The 26,920-nt window shown below is 42.0% G+C and overlaps 1 protein-coding gene across 5 annotated transcripts in view; it reads left to right on the top strand.

Annotated features, from left to right (window-relative positions):
- SKAP1 (src kinase associated phosphoprotein 1) overlaps positions 1–26,920 on the top strand; it is a 402,906-nt gene that overhangs the window by 300,309 nt on the left and 75,677 nt on the right. For all 5 annotated transcript variants that reach the window (XM_073004336.2, XM_073004334.2, XM_073004335.2 and 2 more), the window contains exons 5-9: positions 652–729; positions 2,045–2,128; positions 7,194–7,318; positions 8,813–8,876; positions 16,830–17,015. In XM_073004336.2, coding sequence (XP_072860437.2) covers positions 652–729; positions 2,045–2,128; positions 7,194–7,318; positions 8,813–8,876; positions 16,830–17,015 — 537 coding nt within the window. The remainder of the gene's footprint in view (positions 1–651; positions 730–2,044; positions 2,129–7,193; positions 7,319–8,812; positions 8,877–16,829; positions 17,016–26,920) is intronic.

The following is a 26,920-nucleotide window of genomic DNA, read 5'->3' as shown; positions in this document are numbered from 1 at the left end:
TTTAAGGTACAGCAATGAGATGTCAAGAAAATAAAGCATAAAGTCAACTACTGCCTATGTAACAGATAACTTTATAGTATTTATAAACTCATGTAGTGGAAGTGGATAGACAATACTGTATTCCCTCCCCTGTCTTGATGTTGAGAAGAGTGAAGAAGAAGGGACCCCACCCTTTTCCTTTCCTTTTCTGCTCAGTGTTGAATGAAGTGAAACATTGTGCCTACACGATGGCTTTCGAGATTACTGTACAGTTAAGTTTCTTCAGCCTGGAAAGTAGCATTTTGGGGAGGGTGAGGCTGAATTTTTGTTGCATCCTCGTTAAATTCAGTGTGATTTGTTTCCAGATAAAATATTGGACCATTAATCATCCTAGAGTTATGTCATAACCCAAAATGGCTTAAACTTGGGGCTGGAACCCAGTGCATTCTGATCTAGATAGTGGAGTTGGGCTAGTTAGAAAAAATGCTATGGGCTATCATACCACTTGATTTCCTTGTTAGTCCTGTTTTGGATAATTTAATTTCCCATATTTAATTTAAATTCATTCATTCATTCATTCATTCATTCATTCATTCATTCATTTTTTCTTTCTTTCTTTCTTTCTTTCTTTCTTTCTTTCTTTCTTTCTTTCTTTCTTTCTTTCTTTCTTAGCTGAGAACAACATTCAGAAGGCTTTTCGAGACCATGGCTTCATTCTGAAACAAGGATATTTGGAGAAGAGATCCAGAGGTAAAAATCCATCGAGCCAATCTTCATAGCAACAGCTGTTATGGTATGATCACATGGGGAAATAGATTGCATTTTGGACCACTTGTGGAGAAGTCCAGTGCGATCTATTTCCTGATGATCAGAAAATATATGGGGAATTGCAGCCCAGCCCTGATCCATGTTCATGCTAGGTGTTCCAGCTATAGGGCTGTTACTTTTGGTAGCCAGAGTGTAAAGGTTCCCCAACAGAAGGAAAGGTTGCTTTAAGAGAGATCACTCCCTGCAAAATGACCCTTTCTGTGGGATCAGACATGTGCCATCTGATTGCACCCTTTTAATCAGTTGTTTGTTTTATTGCTTATAGTAGCAGGAGTAGATTGGTTGGTTCTTATATCTTGTCTTTCCTCCAAAGAAATCAAGATAGTGTTCATTGTCCTCCCCTCCATTTTTAATTTTCACAACATCCCTATGAGGTAAGTTAAGCTGAGAGATAGTGATTGTTCAAGGGTCACTATCAATTCATGGTCTTTATCCTGAAAAGAAAAAGCCAGCAGATCAGTGAGGGGGGAGATAGCAGATTTATGTTATTGCAATGCTACCTCAGCATGGCGAGATAGCCTAGTGAGAATTTCAGTTGCCATGAGAGTTCTCATTTCTATTATGAGTGTGAGACACCAAGCAACTTTTCCCCCCATCATGCTTTGTGGTATCTGTGCAAAATGGTTTTAATAGATTTTCCTTTTCTGAAATTAATAATGCACACTCAAAAATAGGTAGGTTAATTGCTTGAAAAACATGTCCACATTCTAATGCTTCTACTGTACTTTTAAAAAATGTGTACACTATTTTTCCTGGAACTTCTAAGTGCTCAATGAAATGAGGAATATGTGAAAATCATGAGAAAAGGAGACCTGAATGTTCCTCAGAAGCCATTTACACACTTTTAAGGGTGCAAATGGCAAATGTATTGGCATGCCTAAAGCAGACACAAAGTTGATAGCTGCATTTTGGATTGGGGAATGCAAATTTCCTCATGAGAACCAGTTTACATTCACTACCTAGATAGCTTACACTGAACAGGCAAAACGGATATGCCCCTTCGATTTTCTGCACAATGCTTTGCACAGTGTTGGCATAAACAGAAGGCTCTAGAGCAGGAACTGCAGAAATAGTAGTCGTAATGGTGGTAGTAGTTATTAACAGCTTCATGGACAGTGATGATAGCAAGAACCTTTGATTGTTATGGGTTACATGTCCTAGGAGTTCTTTTCGAGATACTTGTTTCCCAGCTGTCACCCTATGGCCTTATTCCACCCTCTTCCTTCCTTCTTTACAGACCCTAAAATCTTTGGCTCTGAATGGCAGAAGCGGTGGTGTGTCCTTGACAACAAGGCCTTTTACTACTTTGCAAATGAAAAAAGTAAGTGGTGCCCCTGGGATACCCAAGTACCCGCATCCCTTCATATGTTCCCATCACTCCATTGCATTGAGGAGGAAGGGGGGGTCTACTGAAGAAAAAAAGGCTAAGAGTTTTTGTGAGTTCATTAGTCTCCAGTGCATCACTTTTGAAGGGAAGCAGCCCAAAAGCAGTCAGGCTTTGTTACCTCAAATCCAGTGCAACTCTGTAGCTTCTTTGTTCTCTAGTATTCTGTCCCATACTTGCTATAGAATATTGCTGTTGCTGTTGTTTACTTATTTGCTTACTTGCCTGCTTATTTCTTATGCTTACATTCCACCTTTTCTCCAGTGAGCTCAAGGTCATGTGCATGGCTGTTTTCCTCCCCACTTTATCCTCACAAGGTTTGAGGTGAAGCTGAAAATGCATGACCAGCTGAGGGTCTCCAATGTCCTGGCCCAGCACTATCCACCCAGTCACACTGGCTATCCATGCCACCCCCTTTTTTTTATCCCAAAGAACTGAGAAGAGATACAAGATGTATGACTAGATGGTCTGGCTGTTTGGGTCTCGATCAGTCTACATCATGCTAAATAGGATTGCTTTGAGGTTCAGTAGATCATTTGGGGAAATCTTTGCATCTACATGCAAGGAACAACCACACTGCACCTCAAGCAACTCTGCTTAACATGATTTAGACCAGTGGTTCCCAACTTTGAGTAACCCAAGTGTTCTTGGACTGCAGCGCCCAGAAGCCCTGGTCAGCACAGCTGGTGGTGAAGGCTTCTGGAAATTGCAATCCAAGAATATCTGGGTTACCCAAGGTTGGGAACCACTGATGTAGACTGATCTTCTTTCCCTTAAAGTGAAAGGGGGGAAAATCCCCCTCTTGTCCTCTTCTGTGCTTTGCTTAAGCCGCTTAATGATCTTGAGAAATGGACAGCTTGCTTCCTGCTCCCCCACAGAGGGACAGGGAGATAAAGATTTCCATTTCTTTTCAATTATTGCTAACTGAGCTTATCAGCAATGCATTCAAAGCAATTGCTGATACATTAATAACAATTAAAAAGAAAACGTTCTCTCTCTTCCCCTCCACAGGTAAGCATGAAGGAACTTTTCCATTTCTAAAAATCATTAAACAGTTTAAGCAAAGCAACAATTTAAACCATGTGCTTTGGCTCAATCCCACTGATTGCACATGCTGGAACCAAACCAAAGTGGAGCAATCCTGCCCATACCAAAAAAACAAAACAAAACAGAAATCAGTAGCTTTTTGAAAGGGATCTTTAAAAGGTGCAGATAGACATCAATCAGGGGTAATTTGCAATGACATGTATATTGAGTGGTACACCAGGAAAAGAAACAAACAAGCCCATCCCTAACCTGGACCAAACTGGAAAAAATGCCTAATTGTACCCTTAGTCATCATAACAACATCACAGAATGGATTAGAGTAGAATAATTACTTACTGAAGCATAATGCATAGAGCTTCACACTCAGTCAGAGATTTGACCAGGATTTCTCTCATTCACATGCAGCATTAGAAGTATCACATTCCATTAGTTCTTCTAGCTAGGTGAAAAATTGCCTACCTGGCAATAGGGTACTTTTCCATTTAGATACAGCCTCAGAAAGGAAGAACACAGTGTGGTTGTACTCAAACACCCTTGTCAGTAAAGAATGAGGGAAACAAGAAATACAGACACAAAGCCCTATATAAATAAAGTGTTACCCATATTTTCCTCCTATTAGTTGTCAGATGGGCTTTAACCCTTCCCTAAGTGACCATATATAATATATGTGTCAGCATGTATAAATATTTTTCAGTTATGCTCCATCAGATGCATATAAACAGGAAGCTAATACTTCCAGCTGAATTTGGCATGCCTAGATAGATGGCCTATGTTTATACTGTGCCTCCCATCCAGAGAGATTGAATGCTGAGTAGGTTGAAAAAAAAATACAGGAAAAAACAGTGGACAAAGCAGACAACAGCATTCGGAGTTTCAGGGCTGGTAGCGACAAGATTTCTCCTGCTGCAGTTCAAGAGATGATGGATGTTGAGGTTAGATAGGTTATAAGGTGTTCTTACAGATACATGTGTATGTAGAGACCTATACAGGTGTTTGCCTACTCACACATAGGCCTAAAGTTGAGATGTGGAGATGTGCACATACATAAGACCTGATCCTAATAACATCACAGGAAGAATGAAAAATATTTGCAAAATTCCTTGTTTTTGTTGGCATCATGAGAGACATCGACAAAAAATGTGCAAGCCCCACCAGATTCCTTGTCTCCAGTAGAAGAACAAAACAATGAGTACCTGTTTCATCTCAAAGCTTCAGTAGAAAATTCCTCTACCAAACCCATGTTTTCCCCTTCATAGTTCGGAGTGCACACACAGATAGAACAGTGTGTACAAGGACTGGCTGATGGATCAAAAAGATAGAAACAACCAATCTGATGATTCTAAATTGTAATAGTCTAAGTAGCAAGGCAACATCTATTGTAGTTTTCTGCAATTTGTATTATTTATGCAAAAATTGTCCTGGCAAATACAAAAAACCCAGTCAAAATGTTTCACTGTCTTGACAGGCAAGCAGGAGAATTCTACTGTTTCATAGGAAAAGAACATCAGCAAGTATTTAAATCACTGTATCACAAACCTTCATATACTGAGAACAGTCTAAAGATAAAGCTGTAACTGTGTTCAGTGGAATGCAGCTACAGCTCTCCCATGTTTGAGAACCCTGATAAGGCATGTTTCCTGACTGTGGGTGTTCTTTAACTGCATTATTTATTTATTTATTTTATTCAACTTGTATTTTTAGTTCTCTTCAGAACTTTGCCCTCAATATGTGAAATTTTGTGGCCTAGTTTGGCGACACAGGTCATGTGTGTTCTCACATTCCTATCATTACTTTAGCTCTACACTCTAATGGACAAACATCTGGATAGGGTTTGTCAGAGACAAGAGCCTGGGTGAAAACCTGTGTCACAGAGGTAAAAAGCAGGGTTAACCTCCATCTCACTAATTCTTCAAAAACAACTTTTTATTTTCTCCTTTATTGGTATATTACTTATGTTTTGTGGGACGTGGGGGGGGCTGCAGATTAAATCACAGAAGCCTCAGTGCTGCAAGGTCAGAAGACCAGCAGTCATAAGTTCGTATCCATGTGATGGAGCGAGCTCCCGTCGCTTGTCCCAGCTCCCGCCAACCTAGCAGTTCGAAAGCATGTAAAAATGCAAGTAGATAAATAGGTACCACCTTGATGGGAAGGTAACGGCATTCCGTGTCTAGTCACACTGCCTACGTAACCACGGAAACTGTCTATGGACAAATGCTGGCACTCTAGCTTGGAAACGGGGATGAGCACCGCGCCCTAGAGTCAGACGCAACTAGACTAAATGTCAAGGGGAACCTTTACTTTACCTTTCTTACGTTTATGTTGTGTGTTTAATGTAGAAACTCCTGACCGACGAATATGATCTCGTTTTTTGATTGGGTAACCTCCCTGATAGAGAGGGAATGCTGTAGACATAGTATATCTTGACTTTAGGAAAGCTTTTGATGAAGTGCCCCATGACATTCTGATTAGCAAGCTAAGTAGATATGGCCTGGATGGAACAACTGTCAGGTGGATACACAGTTGGCTACAGAATTATACTTAGGAGGTGATGCTTAATGGCTTCTTCTCAAACTGGGAGGAGGTAACAAGTGGAGTACCCCAAGGCTCAGTTATGGGCCAAGTGCTGTTCAACATTTTATTACTGACCTGGATCAGGGGGTGCAAGGAATGCTAATAACATTTGCAAATAACACAAAATTGGGTGGAATATCTAATACCCTGGAAGACAGAAACAAAATTCATGATGATCTAGATAGGCTTCAGCACGGGGCTGAAAACAATAGAATGAAATTCAACAGAGATAAATGCAAAGTACTGTACCTAGGAAAAAGAAACCAAACACACAGTTACAAGATGGGGGATACCTGGCTCAGCAATAGTACAAGCCAGAAAGATCTTGGAATCATCATAGATAATAAATTGAGTATGAGCCAGCAGTGTGATGCAGCTACAAAAAAGGCAAATACTACTTTGGATTGAATTAATAGAAAGATAGTCTCCAAATCCCTCGAGGTACTCATTCTCCTCTATTCGGCACTGGTTAGGTCTCATCTTGAGTATTTTGTCCAGTTCTGGACACCGCACTTCAAGTAGGCTACTGACAAACTGGAACAAGTTCAGAGAAGGGGGACAAGGATGATCAGGGGGCTGGAAACCAAGTCTTTCCTATGAGGAAAGACTGAGAGATATAAATCAAACAAACAAACAAATAATGATAATATGAGAGAACTGGGCATGTTTAGTCTTGGGAAAGGAAGCTTGAGGGGGGAGATATCATAGCACTTTTCAAATACTTGAAATGCTGTCATATAGATGAGGGGAAGGATCTGTTCTCGATCATCCCAGAGTACAAGGCACTCAACAATGGGCTGAAGCTACAGGAAGCAAGATTTTGGTTGAATATCAGGAAAAACTTCCTTTTAGAGCAGTATGGCAATGGAACCAATTACCTCGAGAGTTTGGTGAGTGTTCCAACACTGGAGGCATTCAAGAGAAATTTAGACAACCACCTGGCAAATATCCTTTGATTGAGATTCCTGTGTTGAGCAAGGGGTTGGACACGATGGCCTTATAGGTCCCTTCCAATTTCACTAGTCTATGATTCTGCCTTTCCTCCAGTTACGTGTATGAATTTATATTCACAGCAACCCAGTGTGGTAGAGTTGCAGTGGTGCTCCGGGGACTAGATATAATCCCTGCAGGTTGTTTGTTTGTTTGTTTGTTTTTTAAAGCAGTTTTAAGGGGGAAAAGCATAAACCAAGGAATGCACTCCTGCCACCATGTTACACTTTAAATCTCTCCCTTTCTTAAGCTTGTCCATGTTACACTTTAAATCTCTCTCTCTCTCCTGTGACCCCAGATGGGGTCATCATGTATTATAAATGTAACCACTGAGAACAAGTTCATCCCTTCTTCGTGAATTCCTTTGCTGAACTGTCCTTGTTGTGTCACACAGGCAAACAACCCAAAGGCATGTTTGCCATTGAAAACTACCGTGCCCAACTGGCTTCGTATCTGCGCAAGGACTCTCGAAGGGATTGTTGCTTTGAACTGTCCTGTTCTGGCAAGCGTACTTACGAGGTAGGTACAGTATAGGAGAAATCGAAATGAGGTTGAGAAAGATACATCTTTTCATGAAGTTTAAAGTTGTTGATAGCTGTTAATCAGAGCAACTGTGTATTACATTTGGCATTGGAGGCAGTTTGCTCCTGCAAACCAGTTGCTGGTAGGCACAAGTGGAAAGGTGGAGTTGCTGCTGGTGGACCTCCTATATTCTGCTTGTGGGCCTCCCATAGGCAAATGGATGGCTACCGTGGGATCAAAATTTTGCACTACATAGGTCTTTTGTCTGATCCACTAGGACCGTTGTGTTTTTATGCCCACTTGGCCTTTTCTTATCTGCTCTTTCCATCCGACGTTAACTTTTCCACCTTTCCTTTTCCTTCACTGATCCTGAGAAGCAGAATTGTGCACATTAAATTGTTGTTCCAGAGAGAAAGCACCCTCTCCAGTAGGTGTAAACCATTCTGTCTTCAAAGCACTGCCCTACGGTGCCACCTAGAGGTGCCTGCTGATAAGGCCAGCCTTGTCTCGGCCATTAATCTGTAGTGGGAACAAGAGTAAACACAGTTTTTGTCTTCTGTGTATTTGGAGCCTACTGTAATTGAGACTGCCTGACCATGCTCATTTTAACACTCTCTTGCTGGAGTAGATTGACTGAATGCTGAAATTATAATATGTTCCGATTTGTCCACAGTTGTCTCTCACTGTTATGTGTACTTACTTGATTTTCAAGTATACAGTAGCCATTGTTTCTAAGGGATTCTGGGAATTCTAATCTAAGAAAAGTAAATTTTTCAAACTTTGTGGGTATGCATTTACTGCTACCCCAAGGGAATATAGCATGCTCAGAGCTTAGAAAAACTAGTGGTTATTCCAGCTGAGAAAGTTGGGAACTGTGTCCCAAAAAATAGCTTTTTTTTCATACACTGGGCATACTGTTAGAAACAGGTTGTTCAAAAACAAACTCCTTCTTATATTTGAGAAAGCTATTTGTGCATGTTTTGTCAGACTTCAAAATAATCCTGAACATTCAGGATAGAAAGCAGACAGCTGTATTCTTGCATGTTGCTAGTGGTTGAATAAATATACAATAACAAAATTTTAAAGAAAGAAAATGATGGTACAGAAAGCGAGGAGGGGTTGAGACAGTGGTGGAGAAGTCAAGCATCGCAAAATAACAAAAACATTATAAAATACAGTAAAGCTAATTTATTCAGCTGTGTGTATATTCTTACATTTCTCTGTTGCTCAGTGGTTCAATGGCTGAATATGTAGATGGCCTAAATGGAAAATATATATATTGCATTTCACGTTTGTTGACATGGGATCTCTGTCTGTGATATATGGATTTCTTTATGAAGTACTTTTGAACATAGTCCTAGTTGAGGTGGGATTTAAACCAGTTTTTGTTGCAGTTTGTGAATACAGTCATATACAAAGAAAGAAATGAAGGCCACTTGGTAAAAATCTGACAATGACCATATTTTTTTTCAAACAATTTTTTCCTTCCAGTTCACTGCTGCTAACCCTGCGGAAGCCATGGACTGGGTGGATCAGATCCTGTTCCTCCTGAAAGGTCAGACACTAGAGATCAAAAATAATCTGTTACATGTCAGAGTTGTTTCATGTAAGCTACCCAGTTACATATCACTGATGAATGCATGAAATGCTATCATTGTGAAAAATGGTGCTTCAGGGTATACAAGGGGATCTTTGTGAAGCCATTCACACATACCAGTCACTACTGCAGGCCTATTCAGTTGAGCTGAAACTGTGTGGACAGCACATGTAATGAAGGTAGGCTGCTAGATCCACACCCTTGGTCATTCCTTTAATCACAAAAAATGATAGTTTGAAGAAAAGGCAGCTGTTACCTTTGCATAGGCTTTCCGCATGAGCCAGAACACAAACAAACTCGAATTCTGGATCACATGGAGAATCTACAATAGCCTCCCTGTTTTCAGACAGTTGCTTTCATATTTGGAAAGCAAAGATGAAGGAGGTGGGCACCTGCTTTCCTCTCCTTACTTGTGAAATCCACTCATTTACAGAATTCCTTATGGGCTTCTGCTGTATTCTGAAGAGATCCACCATGATGTAGTGGTAGATCAGGGCTCAGGGGATCGCAGTTAAATCCCCATCAAGTTCACTGGGTGACCGTGGGCACATCACATTCTCTTGTTATGATCTGCTGTTACTGTCAAGGTAAACATGGGAAGGAAGAAGTTTGTCATCTTGAACTCATTGTAGGAAGGGTAAAATATAGATGTAAACAATAACAGTGGCAATGACAGCAGCACCAGCTGTGGGTACATCCAGACAGAAGGCACCCAGCACTACCAGATATAATACATCATGCATTCATTCCAACTTTCCTTCCTTTTTTGGTAAGAAAAAGTGGTGGGAAACAGTGAACAGCGATGTGTGAATCTCCACCCTCATATAACATCTTGAGAATGAGGCAGGATTCTCACAGCATTAAAGTCTTGATGCCTCAGTTATTCAGACAAGAATTGCATATAAAGGTCCTGAATCCAGGCCTAGGTTATTGTAAACTCCAGGCCAAAGGCAGCCCCCTTCCCTGGATAGAACTATGTTACCAGTTGCTTCCTTTTGAATTCCTGAGAATCACAGCTTTCATGTTGATGTTCTTCAATAGATTTCTTATCCGCATACAGAAAACCAGGCAAACATTCCTAAGAATCTTAGCTTTTGTATCTGTTTTTCAGTAGTGTTCTCTCGTCCTCTATCAGCAAGTCCTGTAAACATGGCGATAAGCTTGTCTGAAAGACAAAAGGAGGCAATCTTTAATCAAAAAAGTCAATTTGGAGATCATTATTTTTAAGAGCAGAGCAACAGTTATTTTCCCTACTTAATAATTAATATTCACATTTGTGTCTTCAGTTCTTAGCACAAACAACAGGGCAAACAAAGTGACAAACCAAGGGTGCATTAGGGATATCCCATTTTATCCTCAAGAGATAGTGCATTCTTTTAGTGTGTGGAGGTTATCATCTGAAACATCCTACCTCCTTACTTCTGCTCCCTAACAGACAGCTAGATACAGTATGATACATGGCCCACGTATTACACCTTTTGATGTAGATATTTAATCTATGTAAGCTGAAAATGAAGTAAAAACAGGGAAGAGCCAAGTGCTACGACACTGATGGGGGCAAGTGGAAGGTGCAAGTAGGGTGATTTTCCCCCTCTCTGCTGAAGAAGTGGGTGAAAAATAAGAATGTAAAAGGGAAGCTGTTCTTGGCATTGCTGATGGCAGTATAACAGCTGCTGTGGAGGAATAGATGAAGCACTCTTCTTCTAAAAGTTCATACTTAAGGATCACTTAAGAGAGGCTAGTCATCCCCAAAGCCCCAGCTCAGACCGAGGCTACCCCTAGCCATCCCACTCTTGCTTGCAGCCGCAGCAGAAGCAGTTTCTCTAGCATATATCTCTGAATGCTTGCCTGACTCTGTGTGTGTTGTGAAAGGGGAATGTTTGTGCTGATGCCCATTTATGCCCCTGGTTCTGCCTATCATTGGCTGCCATGCTTCCTACCCTACCCTGTGGGCACCAGCTGCTCATGTCATACTATAATGGGAAACTAAGGAAGGATAGCTTGGTTACATCAACATTTATGAAAGGAGGATTTTCTAGTTCTTTCAGATTATTTATCTAAAAAAGTGATAGATGTGGCATAGGGTGTGCACACGCATGTATACACACACACACATCTGAACAAATTCAGGAGTTGCCCTCTTTTTCCCTGCCCCCCACTTTTTTTTTGTTTTTTTTTTTAAGCTGTTAGTACTATTTTCCCCTCCTCATTTCTCAGCATTTGTTTTGGACACAAAAATAAAGCCCTGATTATGGTGAACCTGGGTTAATTGAAAAATAAAATCACATCTGTTTTGCTGAAGATATTTCCTGGGTTGCAAAGAAAATGTGCTCTCAAAGCGTCCTCTGCTGGTCAGTGTGTGAAACCTGTGTTGGTGCTGATTTCTGAGAAGCTAGGATATGCATAGCACTTACATAGAATCTTAAAAATGGGAGGGGCTGAGAAGTCATTCCCTCCCCCATTCCAAGGCAAAATCATCCACACATCATATACAGCCATCCACTCTCATTAACCAAAATAATTCAGACCACAGCAGGCATGAACAAAAAAAGCAGACTGCAGCAAACCACCTGCTAAGCAGAAATCTCCAGAAATAGCTCAGAAATATTCTTGTTGGAAGCCTCCTGCCCTAAACCAGCTTGCTGTACATAGGGAGAGGGAGACTGAGATGAAGTAGGTTTTCCAACTTCTTTCTTTGGTGGCTTATTTCACTTTTTCTTTGAAAGAAATAAGACATTGGGCATATTCTGAGACAGGGCTCTGGGACACACAGTGTCATTACAGGGGAAACTATTATAATTCACACAATCAGACCATAACCAGCCAGTCCATAACCAGCCAAACCATCACCAGCCACTATTCAAAATTCAGGGTTATGGCTCTCAGGCCATAGCATGTGTGAATTTTCACAGGCTGAAACCCAATGCCTGTCATCCTAGAAATTAATTAGCAGTGGTGATAGTCCTGGCTTTAATTTATAGCTTCATGTAGCTTGTGTAATTATAGTTGCTGACGTAACATTCAGTGATGGATTTGTTCATGCTTAACAATAATATATGTTTATATATTACTGCCCTGTGCACCCATCAGCCCTAAACAGACTGTCCAATGGTGAGATGTGAAAGGAGTGGCAGTCCATTATTGCATTGAGGGCCAAGGGTTCTTCAGCCTGATGTACAGGTTTCTAGTCCAGCAAAACGTTACCTTCCAAGTTCCTACTGTGGCCTGTCGCCTTCCATAGCAAAGCCTCTGCTATATTGTTTTGAATGATTCCCATAAGCCCCAGGTAGTGTGCCCAGTTGTCAAGGATAGTGGAAGTTGTAGTCCAAAACATCTGGCATGCAACACATAAGGTAGGCTACAGGAAGGCTCTACTGATGGTCATCCTGCTTCTACAAGTATTTGTGGTCTTAATAATCAGATCTGAAACCTGCAGCAGGAGATGGCAAGGATGAGGCTGATATGTCATCTTGCCCTTTTCCTCTATCGTCGTCATTTAGTTGTTTAGTCGTGTCCAACTCTTCATGACCCCATGAACCAGAGCACGCCAGGCCCTCCTATCCTCCACTGCCTCCCGTAGTTGTGTTAATTTCATGTTGGTTGCTTTGCAGACACTGTCCAGCCATCTCATCCTCTGTCGCCCCCTTCTCCTCTTGCCTTCACACTTTCCTAACATCAAGGTCTTTTCCAAGGAGTCTTCTCTTTTCATGAGATGGTCAAAGTACTGGAGCCTCAGCTTCAGGATCTGTCCTTCCAGTGAGCACTCAGGGTTGATTTCCTTTAGATACTCCTGGACCTCTCAGCGGCTTTCAACACCATCAATTATGGTGCCCTTCTGCATAGGCTGGCTGGGTTGGGCGTCGGGGGGCACCGCTTTATGGTGGCTCCGCTCCTTCCTGGCTGACCATGTCCAGAGGGTAGTGCTGGGGGACAGCTGCTCTGCCCCATGGCGTTTATGTCATGGGGTTCCTCAGGGCTCGATACTGTCCCCCATGCTGTTTAACATCTACATGGAACTGCTGGGGGAGGTTATCAGGAGGTTTGGGCTGACGACACTCAGCTGTACCTCTCGTTCTCCACCAATCCAGGTGAGGCGGTTTCTGTACTGAACTCATGTCTGGACCTGATAATGGACTGGATGAGGGTTAATAAATTGAAACTCAATCTAGACAAGACGGAAGTGCTGTTAGTGGGTGCTTCGCTGGACAGGTTGGAGGGCCATTTCCCTGCCCTGAATGGGGTTACACCCCCCTAAGGGATAGGGTCTACAACCTGTGGGTGCTCCTGGAACCATGTCTAACTATGGTACAGAGACGGCACTGGTCGCACTGTTGGATGACCTGTTGAGGGAGGCCGATGGGGGCAACATGTCCTTGTTGGTCCTCCTCGACATCTCAGCTGCCTTTGATACCGTCGTCCACGGTATCCTCCTGGGGAGGCTCTCCGAGTTGGGAGTCGGTGGCCTGGCACTTGCCTGGCTCCGCTCCTTCCTGGAGGACCGCCCCCAGAGAGTACAGCTTGGGGAGAGGGTCTCGGCCCCGTGGAATCTCAATTGTGGGGTTCCACAAGGGTCGATCATCTCCCCAATGCTGTTTAATATCTATATGAGGCCGCTGGGCGGGGTCATCAGGGGGTGTGGGGCATCGTGTCATCAGTATGCTGATGACACACAGCTCTACATCTCCTTTACACCAACTTCAGTGGATGCCGTCCGGTCCCTCCAGCGCTGCCTGGACACTGTACTGGAATGGATGCAGTCAAATGAATTGAGGCTGAACCCGGACAAGACGGAGGTCTTGAGGGTGGGCGGCCCTTCCGTCAGCGGCATAGGTGACTCCCTCTCCTTTGGGGGGACGACCCTTGCCGCAAAGAGTGAGGTCCGCAGCTTGGGAATACATCTGGACCCGGCGCTTACCATGGAAACCCAGGTGGCGTCCGTGGTCTGCTCTGCCTATTTTCATCTATGGCGGATTGCCCAGCTGCAACCATATCTTGATCGGGGGGCCCTCACTACTCTAGTCCATGTGCTCGTAATCTCGAGATTAGACCACTGTAATGCACTCTACGTGGGGCTGCCTTTGAGGCTGACGCGGAAACTTCAGATGGTCCAGAATGCAGCAGCCAGGCTCCTTAGTGGGGTGAGAAAACACCAGCATATCTCCCCCACCCTGGCTGCTTTGCACTGGTTGCCCATCCGTTTCTGCATTGACTTCAAAGTGCTAATGATCACTTATAAAGCCCTAAACGGTTTGGGACCTCAATATTTGGCAGATCGTCTTCTCCCACACAGATCTACCCGGATCACCCGATATAGCCAGCAGGGGCGGCTGAGGGGTCTGACACCGAGAGAGGCCCGGAAGGAAAAAACAAGAAACCGGGCCTTCTCGGCGGTGGCCCCTCGGCTGTGGAATGCCCTCCCAACAGAAATTCGGCTGGCACCCTCGCTGGGTGTTTTTAAAAGCCAGTTAAAAACTTGGTTATTTAAGAAGGCCTTCCCTCCAGTCAATTAAGTCTTTTTCTCTGTTTCTCTCTCTTTTTTGGCTATTCCATCTTGGTAATCCTCTCTTTAAATTAATTGTTTTAAATTGAAATATGTAATTTTATGATTTTATATATTTTTATACTGTTTTGTTTTATTTTGTAAGCCGCCCCGAGTAGACATGGTCTAGAGGGGCGGGGTAAAAATCAAATAAATAAATAAATAAATAAAAAATAAAGCCCAGGTAGACTCAGTGGCCATGGGCGCCTTCCTTCAGCTGCCGATGTTATACCAGCTACGGCCCTACCTGGACGAGCAGAGTCTCATGACAGTTACATATGCACTGGTAACATCCCATATAGATTACTGCAATGCACTGTTCGTGGGGCTGCCTTTGAAGATGGTCCGGCGACTGCAACTGGTTCAGAATTGAGGTGCACAGCTAGTGAGTGATGGGGCCACTAGGGAACACATCAGTCAGTTCTGTTCAAATTACATTGGCTACCAGTTGCTGCCTGGGCTCAATTCAAAGTGCTTGTTTTGACATATAAAGCCCTATATGTCAATATAGGGTTGGACCCTGGATACCTGAAGGACCGCCTCCTTCCATATAAACCTATCCGGCAATTAAGATCTAGCCAGGGGGGACTTCTGAAAGAGATATCCCTCAAGGAGGTAAGAGGGATGGCTTGTAGACAAAGGGCATTTTTGGCAGCTGCCCCCAGACTATGGAACGCCATCCTGAGTGAGATTTGTCTGCTGCCGACATTGATGACGTTTTGGCGCCAGATCAAAACCTTCCTGTTCCAGAATATTTTTAATTGAAATAATATCAACTGTGGCTCCTAATGGCAATTTTTAGAGTATTGTATTTTTAATTGTATTTTAATTGTTTTATCTTTTTATCTTTTTATTGCATTTAAATTGTTGCAAGCTACCCAGAGACCTTTGGATAGTGTGGGCAGCATATAAGATAAATAAATAAATAAATAAATAAATAAATAAATAAATAAATAAATAAATAAATAAATAAATAAATCTGATCTGTGATTGATTTTTCAGGTTTATAATTATAATAAGCTTAGAAATATAGAGCTGGAAGGGACTTACAGATCATCAAGTCCAGCTCCTGTCAAGGACACAAAATGGGGATTCAAACTCCTAACAGATGCCTGATAGCTCAGTGGTTTAGGTATCTGGCTACAGAGCCAGATTCCGAAACCACTGAGCTGTCAACAGTACTTTTCTCAGATTTCCACAATGCTGCCTGCAACTCTTTTTCCCTATAACGTAGCTATTTGTTATTTTATTAGTATTATTTTATTCAAAGGCACCTGCAAGTTTTGTTTTCTCTGGCTGCCACAGCATCTGCTCTGTCTTTGCAGGATTTAAACTGGGAGAGAGAGAGAAAGACAAGGCTTTTAATTGAGAGCTGAGTAATGCCTTTATTGGATTCTGTCTGCAATCTCTGTCTTGCTAGTCAATCTGCCTACAAGGACAAGGATCATTACATTTGGCCAGATTTGGGGGCCTATGCCAATTGCTAGTCCCAATACAGTACACATAATGAGTCAATTACTGTACAACTTTCATAACTGCAGACACAGAAAGATAGGACTTACTCAGCAGTTGGTATAGTGGGTCTACTCTACTTGGGATGAGCAGTAGTACTAAGCCATGGACTTTTTGTGTTTTTTCCCAGTCATATGAACTTTGTAATTTGTCTCAAATTACAAATTCTGGAAAACTTAAAATCTTGCAATGTTTGTGACATTTTAGTGACACAATAAAAGTATTGCTCAACCCTGAATTTGGTTTCTACTCATGGAACTAATGTTCAGTGTTACCGTTCTATTTCATCTGTCTTTTAAGTTTCAGCTATTTGACTTGACTTTAAAAAATCTTTAGCCTCCTGAACTGCTAATGCTAGAAATTAGGAGTGGGGCAGAGGTGAGAACATATCAGGATGTGAATCACCAAGAAGAGGGCAATACTGTTCAGATCCAGATCTACTTTAACTCCAGAGATTTGACGAAATCAGCCTCCTTCAGAGCAACCTCTGCTCTTATTTTGGCACACCAGCAGCTTTCAGAGGCACCCTTAAATGTGTTTTGCCCTCTTGTCATTGGACCAGAAAAACATAAATTAATTGTGCTTCAGTTGTAAATAGTTCAGATGAAGTAGCAAAGTCCTACATCAGCCTGTGATCATGAAAGTTGTACAGAAAATCATAATCTGGTCAGATTATAAAATAATCTACAGCTAGCAGAGAAGAATCTTGGTGCACATTTAGTTAGTCCCAGTTCTTGCTAAAAGGAAAAAAATCATACATTGACCCTTAGAAGTCTCAGCCTGAATGTGGTACATGTTCTTTTTCCTTTTCCCTTGTGAATCATGACTTCTCCTTCTCTTTTCCAATCATTTTCTCCCAGATATGAAGTCCTTGGTTATCCCCTGTGAGGAAGAGGTGGAGGACTACCAAGAGAACGAAGAAGCCTATGATGACATAGACAGTTTTGATTCCCCCAGTGTGACTCTTCATCAGGACACCACTGTGGACACAGAGGATGAGGAGGACTTGAGAGAGAACCATGAATGCATTTATGAGGTTCTTCCAGGTGAGCTGACTTTTGTGTGTATTGTGGTAATCCCTGTTTATCTTGTTTTTATGCAAAAGAGAACTAAAAAGATCACCATATTTTTCTCCTTGCTTATGAGAGAGTGAATATTTTCTCCTGTTATCAGAGAGACTTGCAAAAACTGTTTCTGGCTAGTCACACACAATTTTGATAGCTGCTTCTTTTCTGTGTGGATTTGTAAAAATTGTGAGAATTAGATATGTTGAGTCATTTTGATCAATCAGTCAGTGTATTTGTGCTTGCCATATGTGTTGCTTGGTTTGCTTCACAAAGAGAAAATACACTACTTTTTTTTCAGAAACATTTTCTGCAATTTGTGAAATTTCATTGAGGAAAAGTGTTCATGTTGTTCTCCCACTGAAAATGAGTAATCTGATTGAGGTCAATAATTTTTTAACAGGTTGTCGTAATATAAAGATGTAATTTTGCACAATATGAAACTATCATATGCTGAGTCAAACCTTTGCACTGTCTAGCCATTTATTGTCTGTTCCAACAGTCTTTCAAGTCAAGCAGAAGGCTTTCTCCCATAATTAGTGTTGAAAATCATGCTATAGCCATCTCTTCCTCTTTTTGAATTTCAAAGTACAAGTGTCTACATTTAAAATCCAATAGAATCCATTTTTCCCATAAAATTCTTTTGCCTAGCACAGTTATGATCATTATGAATGCCCATTTCATTTTGGAAATAGAAAGCCAACAAACAAACAGAAATAGAACAAGATACTTAACAGGCTGCCTCAGTTAAGAAGGAAAAGAGTTAACGCACCTGGTAGGAAAAAAAATGTACACCTTGCATGTTTTGTAGGAGCTCTCAGTACAAGCTGAGCTTTTCAGTGATGTGCAAAAATGCAGATTTTGTTCAGAGCATTCCACTCAAGCGCCTCTCTGGCAGGAAGAGAGTAGCAAAAAAATCTGGTTTTGGTGATCTGCAGCTAGAACTGGCCCTACCATTAGGCAGACTGAGACAACTACCTCAGAGAGCAGATGCCAAGGAACAACAGAAATAGCTTTCCAAGTGGACAGAACTATATATGCCACATGGCCTGAGCAACCCTGGTGCCCTCAGGGGCAGTGGAAAACTCTATTATGATGCCAACATTAAAGTTCATTTTCCAGTCTTGTTTCCTTTCTGTTATGTAGAACTGGGATGTTATGTAGAGGAGGATGGTGGCATCTTTTGCCTCAGACACCAATTCATTTTGAGTTGGTCTTGTCCCATGGTATCTAGTTTCCTGAGATGTTTCTTCTTTTCTCTAGACTGATTTTTTTAAATCACCCACTGCCCATGGTCAATGGACATAGGGATCTAAAATGATAGACAAAATGATTTTTAAAATGAAATGGCCTTCACACAGTTTAGAGAAAAGACAAAACATCTCAAGAAACTAGATACCATGGGACAAGACCAGCTCAACATGATCTGTTGTCTGCCCCTGGTCGATCAGCAGATCTAAAACAAAGATATAGCCAAGGAAGAAATACTTTTTCCTATTTTTGTCTATCATTTCATATCCCTAAGCCCACAAGTTTGGTACCATTTCAGAAGTGGCTGTGGGGAATAGATTCACGACTAGAGACATGAGATAGGAGAAGTAGAAACTTTTTTTAAGTTTATGACATACAAAGTTCTGTGCCACAATGCCAAATATTTTGTTAACATTGAACCCTAATGGACCAAAAAGAAAAAGGGGGAGATGCCTCAGCTCTGAGATTTCAGTGTCCCAGTACAGATAAAAATCCCTGTACAAATATGCATTGCTCAGAACAGACACCACATGAATAATTTTCTTTCTCAAGTAGTCAGAAATCTAGCAGTTTCGGTTGCAGGATGTTGCTTCCTTTGAATATGAGAGGACCAGAAATTTACATTTTGTTTGTTAAAAATATACAAACAGAGCATGTTAGAAACAATTGACCCTTAAAGCAGACTACAAAGGTGCACATCCTGCACCAGACTGCTAAAGAAAGCAATTGCTTGGCCCTCTGTGAAGTCTGCTTCCAGTCCAGTGAATCATACAGCTCTTTGCTTCTGTCAGGCTTGAAACCTGTTACAATCTCTTTCCTTACCTCTCCTATTACTACCTCTGATTGGTGTCACATTCAGAAGGCATAGGAGAGAGATTTCCGGGCCATTAAGGAAAACTTCCCTAGTCTTTAACATTCTTTTGTCAAGTCCCTGATTACCCATTAGTCTGTCAGGTGAAACCTAGTGATAGCGACCATTCATGCTAATCAAGTCAACAAAATTCAGAATATTTGGAGGTGAATATCCATTTGCCCTCCTGTTAAGATGTGGATAATCAGCTTGGGAACATAGCCTAGCTATCTACTCTGCATCACTGTCATGACCAGTGTGCAAAAAGCAGAGAGGTAGATCTGGTCTATCAATATGCGCAATACCTCAGAATACTCGATTCACCCAGGATTCCTTTGATACCATCAGGCTGTGGATTCACAAGGAGGGCAGATTGATAGACCAGATCTACCTCTGTGCTCTTAGCACACTGGTCACGACAGTGATGCTGTGTAGCTAACTAGGCTATTTTTGCACATGTGTCTATCCTCTTTTTTTTTTTTTTTTTTTGTACACCAGATCCTATAGGACAGGTTGCATATTTACAACAGCCATTCATGGGCAGAACATTTCTGTTCTGCACTCAGAAGTGCTGAACTAGAGCAAAAGAGGAACTGCAGCTTTTGGGATGCAGTCGTACAGCTTTGAAATCACCACATTTTCTTTGTAGAGATACTCAAGAGTTCAGGATCCTTGGGTTCCTAATTTGTTCGCTAGTAGGAAATGAATTTTCCCACTGCAGTGCAAATTGCCACAGAGAACTCAAATAAGAAAGCCAAGTTGCACAGTGCAAAGAAAAGAAAAGGGGAGAAAACTGATTGGGAGGGAAGTTCTTCTTACCCCAAGAAATTAAGCAGTTACATTTTGAATGTGAGCTCAGGGTATCTATTGACGTCTCTCACAACTTTCTAATGGGGCACAACTTCACACAGCATCCCATTCCTCCTTCAAGAACAGGTGAACTTTCCTGTGCCACTCCTCCTTGCTGTAGATAATTTCCCCAACCTTCCAGAGGCAATTTTGAGGCACATGGAGTGCTCTAGTAAGGTGGAAGAATGGAATGCCACCATGGAATTCCACCATTCTGCCAAGAGATGTCCGCCATTGGACCTTGCCTCGTTGACTCTTAGATGTTGTTGGACTAGAGGTTTGGTCATCATGGACCACTGGCATTACTGGGTGGCGCTGATGAGAGATGGAGACAATACACTAAAGAATACTGCACTTCAGTTACTTTCTGTATATGGCCTGGGGAAAGGGTTCCACCCTGTCCATTTCCTAAGAAGCAAAATGCCCTGTACCAGCTATTCTTTGGTGCCTCTTTTTCTGTGCTTCTAGAAGATATTTTGTGATGGCCTGTACAAAGATGTGCTCAGGAGAGGGGGACAGTTGAGACATAACTGTGTCCCCATTATCAGTCCATCCTGTAGGTTGGGCTGGAGTTGCAGACGCATCTTCTGGAAACGAGGGTCCTGCCAACCCATGCTCCCAAGATAGCTTCTTCAGCTTCAGGGACTGGATAATGAAGGGTTGTGCCACCTTTGTTAAGAAGAGGGTCAGATTCAACTTTGCAGATTTACATCAGTATTTATAACATATTAACCTCTTACCCTTCTGCTGAAGAGCCAGTTTATCAGAGTGTGGAATAGTTATTCACCTGCTAGCTGGGATGTTCTGGAAATTAAAGTTAGGGAGGGGGGAGGGGGAGAGAGGGGGGAGAGGGAGAGAGAGGGGGAGAGAGGGGGAGGGGAGAGAGGGGGGGAGAGAGAATATAAGGGGACCTTGAGTTTCCTCTCCTTGTTCTCACATGCAGCAGCATCCTAATTTACCCATTCCATCTCATAGAGTCATAATTGATTACCAGATAGAAGCAGGAGACAATAGCACAATATGCATGAGAATAAGATATCCGGAACTTGTGTAGATACTTGTGTATTTACTCCCATATCCATTCCAAGGGTGAGCTTTGAGACCCAGCTTAGATTTAGGTCTGGGTTTCTCTTGATACCTAAAGCAGATGAGATCCCTTCCATCCCCTGGCAGATAATATTCCTCCCCCCTCCAACACCACTACCATTTCTGGCCCTCCACTTACAACCCTTTCCATCCCAACTTCGGACTGAATGTTTGTGAAGATGTCTGGGGCCAGGACTCATTGCAACATGCAGCTATATAGTCAAACCATTTTAACATCCCTTCCCCCCCAAGTCTCCCACTGATGTACTGGAACAGGCCTGCATACAAGGCAGATCCTCCAAGGAGCTGTGTTTTAATGTTGCAATTTGATTCAATTTTCCACTCTATAAAATTACCCATCATTGTTCGTTGCCTCCTAACAGACACCTTCACTCTTAATTTAACAATCCTATCGAATTCTGCCTCGGAAATTGGAAAAATTTATCACCTGTGAAATTTTATTTTTCCTTGGTTGTATCTGTTTTTGTAAAACTTCATTAGCGACGATGACTTGCTGAGGAAATTATCTTTCTCTCTCTCTCTGTCTCTCTTTCCTCTGCCACAGTCTCACTCCCTTCCATTCTTAAAAAAAAGGAATGCTCAACCACAACTGAGATTTTTATTTGATCATAATAATAAAAAACAAACACATACTGCACAAGACTGAAATGAAGCAAATCTGTGCTGAATTTTTAGTTTTGTCACTCTGGATCAGACCCAAGGTTCATTTGCCACAGCAGGTATAAGAAAAGTGTGGTACTCCAGTGTTGTTGAACTACAATTCCCAACAGCCCTCATCAGTGGCGAGGGATGGTGGAAGTTTCAGTCCTAAAGTTGGAAGGCCACATGTTCCTATCTCTGCCACACATAATCCTGCCTCTAGACAATGAGCAGTTGCTCAAAGGAGGTTCACAAGAATGGCATAGTGGTAATTTCCAGCCCCTGTTTGTTGCTTGCATTTGTAGTCAGTTCTATACTGAACAGGAAAGCTTTACATTTGAGTATCATCATAGCTGCTTTGTATTACCTATCTTATATTATCCATCTTATTAATGTAGTAGGTCAAGGGATATATATTCCCCCCAGTATCAGAAGTGGTGAATCTTTCTCAAAAACTGAGAATTGCCCCTTCCTGAATCTCCCCATCATCACTACTCCAGTGAAAGAACCGGTGTCATCATTTCCCCAGTGAGTTGGTTGTGTTTAAACTGTTGCAGCAAAGTGATGGAATCCTCTGGCACATTCAGCACTAAGAGATGCACAAGACTTCATGCCTTGTTGTTCCCCTACAGTTTGTGTGTAGCCTGAATGGTGATCTATGGCAGTAGGCTTGTAGTTCCTATGTGGACTCTTGTCATTCTTTGAGAAGTAATTCTGTACAACAAGCAGGTTGTCCTATATAATGCAGAGGGGCACGCTTAAACTGCTCCTTATTCACCCAGGGCTCCAGCCTGTCCCTCAGACATTAGGCTGGACATTATGGGTACACAAGGGTGAAAGAAGCCAGCTTGGAGGGCAATTTGTTTTTCAGTCTCAGTGTGAAAGGCAGGCCAGTGAGCAATCTGCTTGGCAGCAGTTTCCTGGGGAAAAGCCTGAGTGGCTTCTTTCCTGAAAACTCCCATCCATCATATGCTTTTAAGGGCACCATGTAACTGGGAAAGCCTGGCATTTAATTATGATATTAATGTTTCAGCATTCCTTTAGTGGGTCTCCCTTGGATTCCATTTATATGGCTTGTAGCCAGAGCCCTGACTGAGCCAGCAGTGACTGAAAACTTACACCGCTGTTGTAGTTTTAGGAGAGGTAGCCAGGTTAGTCTATAGTTGCATGTCAGGCAAAAACAAAGCAAAAATTTAAAAAAGACAGTGGACTTGTCCACAAAAGCTCACATTAAAATATAGCAGTTAGTCTTTAGGTACTGCAACATTTTGTCTCCTTAATTTTTTTTTTTTACTTTTGTTTTGTTTGTGCCTGAAATTACACCACTGTGTTGTAGAGGATGACTTGCTTACCATACAGTCCCACATAAGAAGAATCTTCCCCCCCTTCCTCATTTTTCTCTGTGCTAAAATCCATATAGTGGGAAAACTACTTTTTCCCAATAAAATTCACAGAATCAGCCACAAACAATATTTTTTTTTGAAGCTGTGCTGTACATTATAGGCTTTTTATGCTGACAGTCCATTCCTGGGACATCCATTTAAAAGGAAATGGTAGTAGATGAGACAGAAGACTTTCTGTCTGAGATACAAGAAAGCTTCATCCCTTCAAAACTGAGTTGAGTAGTCTGACTTGATCTAGGGCAGCTTCCTGTAATCCTTGATAAAAGTCAGTGTCCCATTGGCAGGAGCATGTGTTGCTACAGCTTAATCTCCATCCCAGTAAATGAACTCACATTATGATGTGTCACTAGAGCCAGTTTCTCTACTAGAAGTAATTGTGGCCCTTCTTTCCTCTTCTGTCTCCTCTGCCACCAAATGGAGTGGCTGAAGATAGGTGATAGTTGACAGAGGAAGGAGCTGGAATTGGTCTCTCAGCAAAGTTGGTGGTAGCCTTGCCTCTATCCTTTCCCTCCATTACAGTCTGAGTTGTTTTGTCTTCTCAACTGATAGGTATCAGTTGATGGAGGAAGGAGTCTGATGAAAGTGGTACTTGATGGAACCTGGCAGAGTGAGTCTCTGTGCAGAGCCAGCAGTTTCCTACTTTTCTTATCTCCTAGCTCCATAATCTGATGGAATGGTTACTTTTGGATATTTGATCCAGAAACTTTAGCATTCATTTCAGATGTTTGATAGCCATTTGTTTTTTTCATTGTTGGAGCTGATGTGTTTTGTATGTGTGCTGGGGTGTCTGTTATTATGCAGTGCCTCCAACAACTTGGTCCTATTGAATGAAAAATAGATTTTTAAGCTAGGCTTTGATTGGAGTCTTGGCTGCATCCTGCTTTAGGGAAAATGGATTTGACTACAGCAGTAGTTTCCAAGGTTGGGTATCAAAGGTTGTTTCCCTACAACTCTCAGAAGCCCTAGCTATCACAGGTCATTATCACCACTTCTGGGATTTGCAGTCCAAGAACCTCTGTGTTCCCAAATTAAGGAAGGGGGAGTCCTGGGCATGGAGGTGCCTTGAGACCCCACTCCAAATCCGCTGCCAGCATCAGCTGCTCTGGATCCTGGCCCGCCACTTATCAAAGTGCCAGAACCACAGCTGCAGCCACCTCCTGAGGTTTGGCTGAGGGGGGGAGGGGGGAGTAGCGATCTGGCAACTTATGGCTTGTGTGCCTGCAGAAAGGGCTCTGTGTCCCAGCTGTGGCACACATCCCATATGTTCGCCATCACTGATCTAGGGAAATCTGCTGCATCAGAGAATGTGTTATGTGCAGCTGCTCTCGGAAGCCTTATAATTCCCATCTAAGGTGTGCTACCTCTCTTTACCAGTGCTGGTGGTGGGAAACAGGTTCAGCGAGGTGGAGGGGAGAAGGTAAATAGCCACAGATGTTTTGTTTGTGCCGGGAGGGGGAGCTGTTTCATTTGTGGGGGGCAGGGGGAATGGATCTTGGTCTGCACAAAGCATAAGGCTGACCCCGATAAACCACTAAGGGCTGTAAAGGCTGCCCTAAAAGCAAAGGAGGAGGAGCCATGTCTATTCCATTTCCTCTCTTTTTCACATAGTGTTTCCTGGAAGAGTATTAATGTAGTTTGATTGCTCCATTATTGTTGGATTCTCCTCTCCTCCCCCTTTTCTCCTTTTTCATTTTTAGTCATTGCAAGAAGATAACATTTACAGTTCTCCTTTGCAGATCCACTGAGCAGAGAAGTGGGAGTAGGGGAGGCACTCTCAATAATTTATTTTAAAATCAATGCTAATGAGGTTGCATCTTGTCATTGGCCTGGGTTTTACAATCAAGCCTGATTTATTTAGAAAAGATCTTCAGTGCCACTTTCCCATCTAATAGTGGGGGTGGAGCAGGACAGGGGGAGCTGTTTCTGTGACCCTCCAACTTCAGATCCAATTCTGAATTCACAGAGGGATGACCTGAGCAGGTTTGCATTGATTTGAATGGAGGGTAAGAGACAGCTGTGCCCCAGACAAAGTGGTAATGGTGGAAAGCTTTGGCTTCCAGAAAGTGCAGCATAGCAGGTTGAACACATGCCATGGACTAATTATATGATCTCAGCAAAACAATACATCCATATAGCTGACTAGATTTGTGTCTAACCACCTGTCAGATATTTGTTCTGTTTGCTGAAAACTAGACCTCTATGCTATGCAGACACTGGATTTCATATTAAGAGCAGAATTCAGAGTAAAAACAGGTATTATGAATACTCCATAATCAGAGATGAAAGCAGTAGTATTAGAGAGTGGCGACTGAGGAACTCTTTCATGTGTAAGAAATCAGAATTCAAAGGAATCTCATTTTTAAATATTGAAGACTAATCACAAAAAACACAAGCTAGATTGCTAATTCCAGGAACTAAGAAAAAAACTTGCGATGATACTCACATACAATCAGCTAAGGATGTTCCTCTTCTGCTTACATACTATCTATCATATCTGTTTCTGCCTTCAGAGCTTAAGAATACTACATTTCATTTTCATTTTTTAAAAGCAAGCTTCTGGACCTCAAAATTGCATTGACAGCTGGCACAATCCAGTAAAATCTTAGAAAGTGAATATAAATAAATTTTCCTCTAGTCAGAGTAAATAGTTTTTTTTGCTTCTCCCTTGTGGTTGACTAAAGTGCAAGAAAATATGTAAAATGACCATACTTTATCAAATTTGTTTCAAGTATTCAAAATGCAGTTTATATTAGTATTTACTGTACCAATTCAGTTCATCTTAAACCATTTACTTTCTTTCTCTTTCACACACACTGTACCCTTCAAATGCAAGAGTAAGAGGGTCACAAGTGGGAAATGTTCTCTACCGATACTTTCCATGCCTCTGTTGTACTGAATCATGGTCACATGGTATATATACCAGGGCAAACATCCCAAAAACCTATAGCGTTACCAATTTATTTCCTCCTATTTGAATCGTTATGGCCAGCTGCACCATGGTACCAGTTTATCTTCTCTCTTGCTGCAAGGGACAATTTACCCCCTTTATTTATTTATTTTTTAAAAAATATTCATTGATACATCATTGATATTCATTGATATCAGGAAGGGGGTTCTGTTTGGGAAAGTATCCTCTGTTGCACTGCCTGCTTCTGCAGAAGCACATTGCTCATGATGGACACAGGATTGCCATCTATGGCGGTGCCGTTATTACTGGGCAGAAAGGGTGGCAGCCACTCCCTAAACATGCATACAAACAGGCAGCTATGCGCAGACAGTGAGAAAAATGTGTGGCAATACTGGTGATCACACACTCCCCATGACATTGGCATACCAACAGTTTGATGTATCCTTCACAGAAATTAAAAAATATATATTACCCACCAGTAATGTAATCATGACGCCTCCCCATGAAATCCTTTTACCAATGTATCGATGTACTAGCTACCAAAAAAAAAAAAAGTAATATGCACTCTCCAGTAATGATGACCACCTTCCTATCTTTGATTCTGAAAAGAAGCAGGGCAGGCCGTGCACCCAGGCAATCCAGATAAAGAATGCACCAGTACAGAAGCGGTACAAAATAACACAACCCTTTTGGTGAGGGGAAAATCTTCCACCATTACACCGCTGGCCAGGAAAATGTTTCAGTGTTTACCATGTGTCATGTGACTGGGGGGAAGCAACCAACTAACTGGGGGATGACTAGAGAACATTTCCTTCATGTGACCAGTTCCTAAGGTGATATTGTTATTGAACCACCAAAAAATACAGATTGCAAGCTTTCA

This window comes from Pogona vitticeps, chromosome 6 (genome assembly GCF_051106095.1).
Source record: "Pogona vitticeps strain Pit_001003342236 chromosome 6, PviZW2.1, whole genome shotgun sequence".
Classification (NCBI taxonomy): Eukaryota; Metazoa; Chordata; class Lepidosauria; order Squamata; family Agamidae; genus Pogona; species Pogona vitticeps.
The sequence above is the reverse complement of the archived record's forward strand: the minus strand, read 5'-3'. Positions and strand labels throughout refer to the sequence as shown.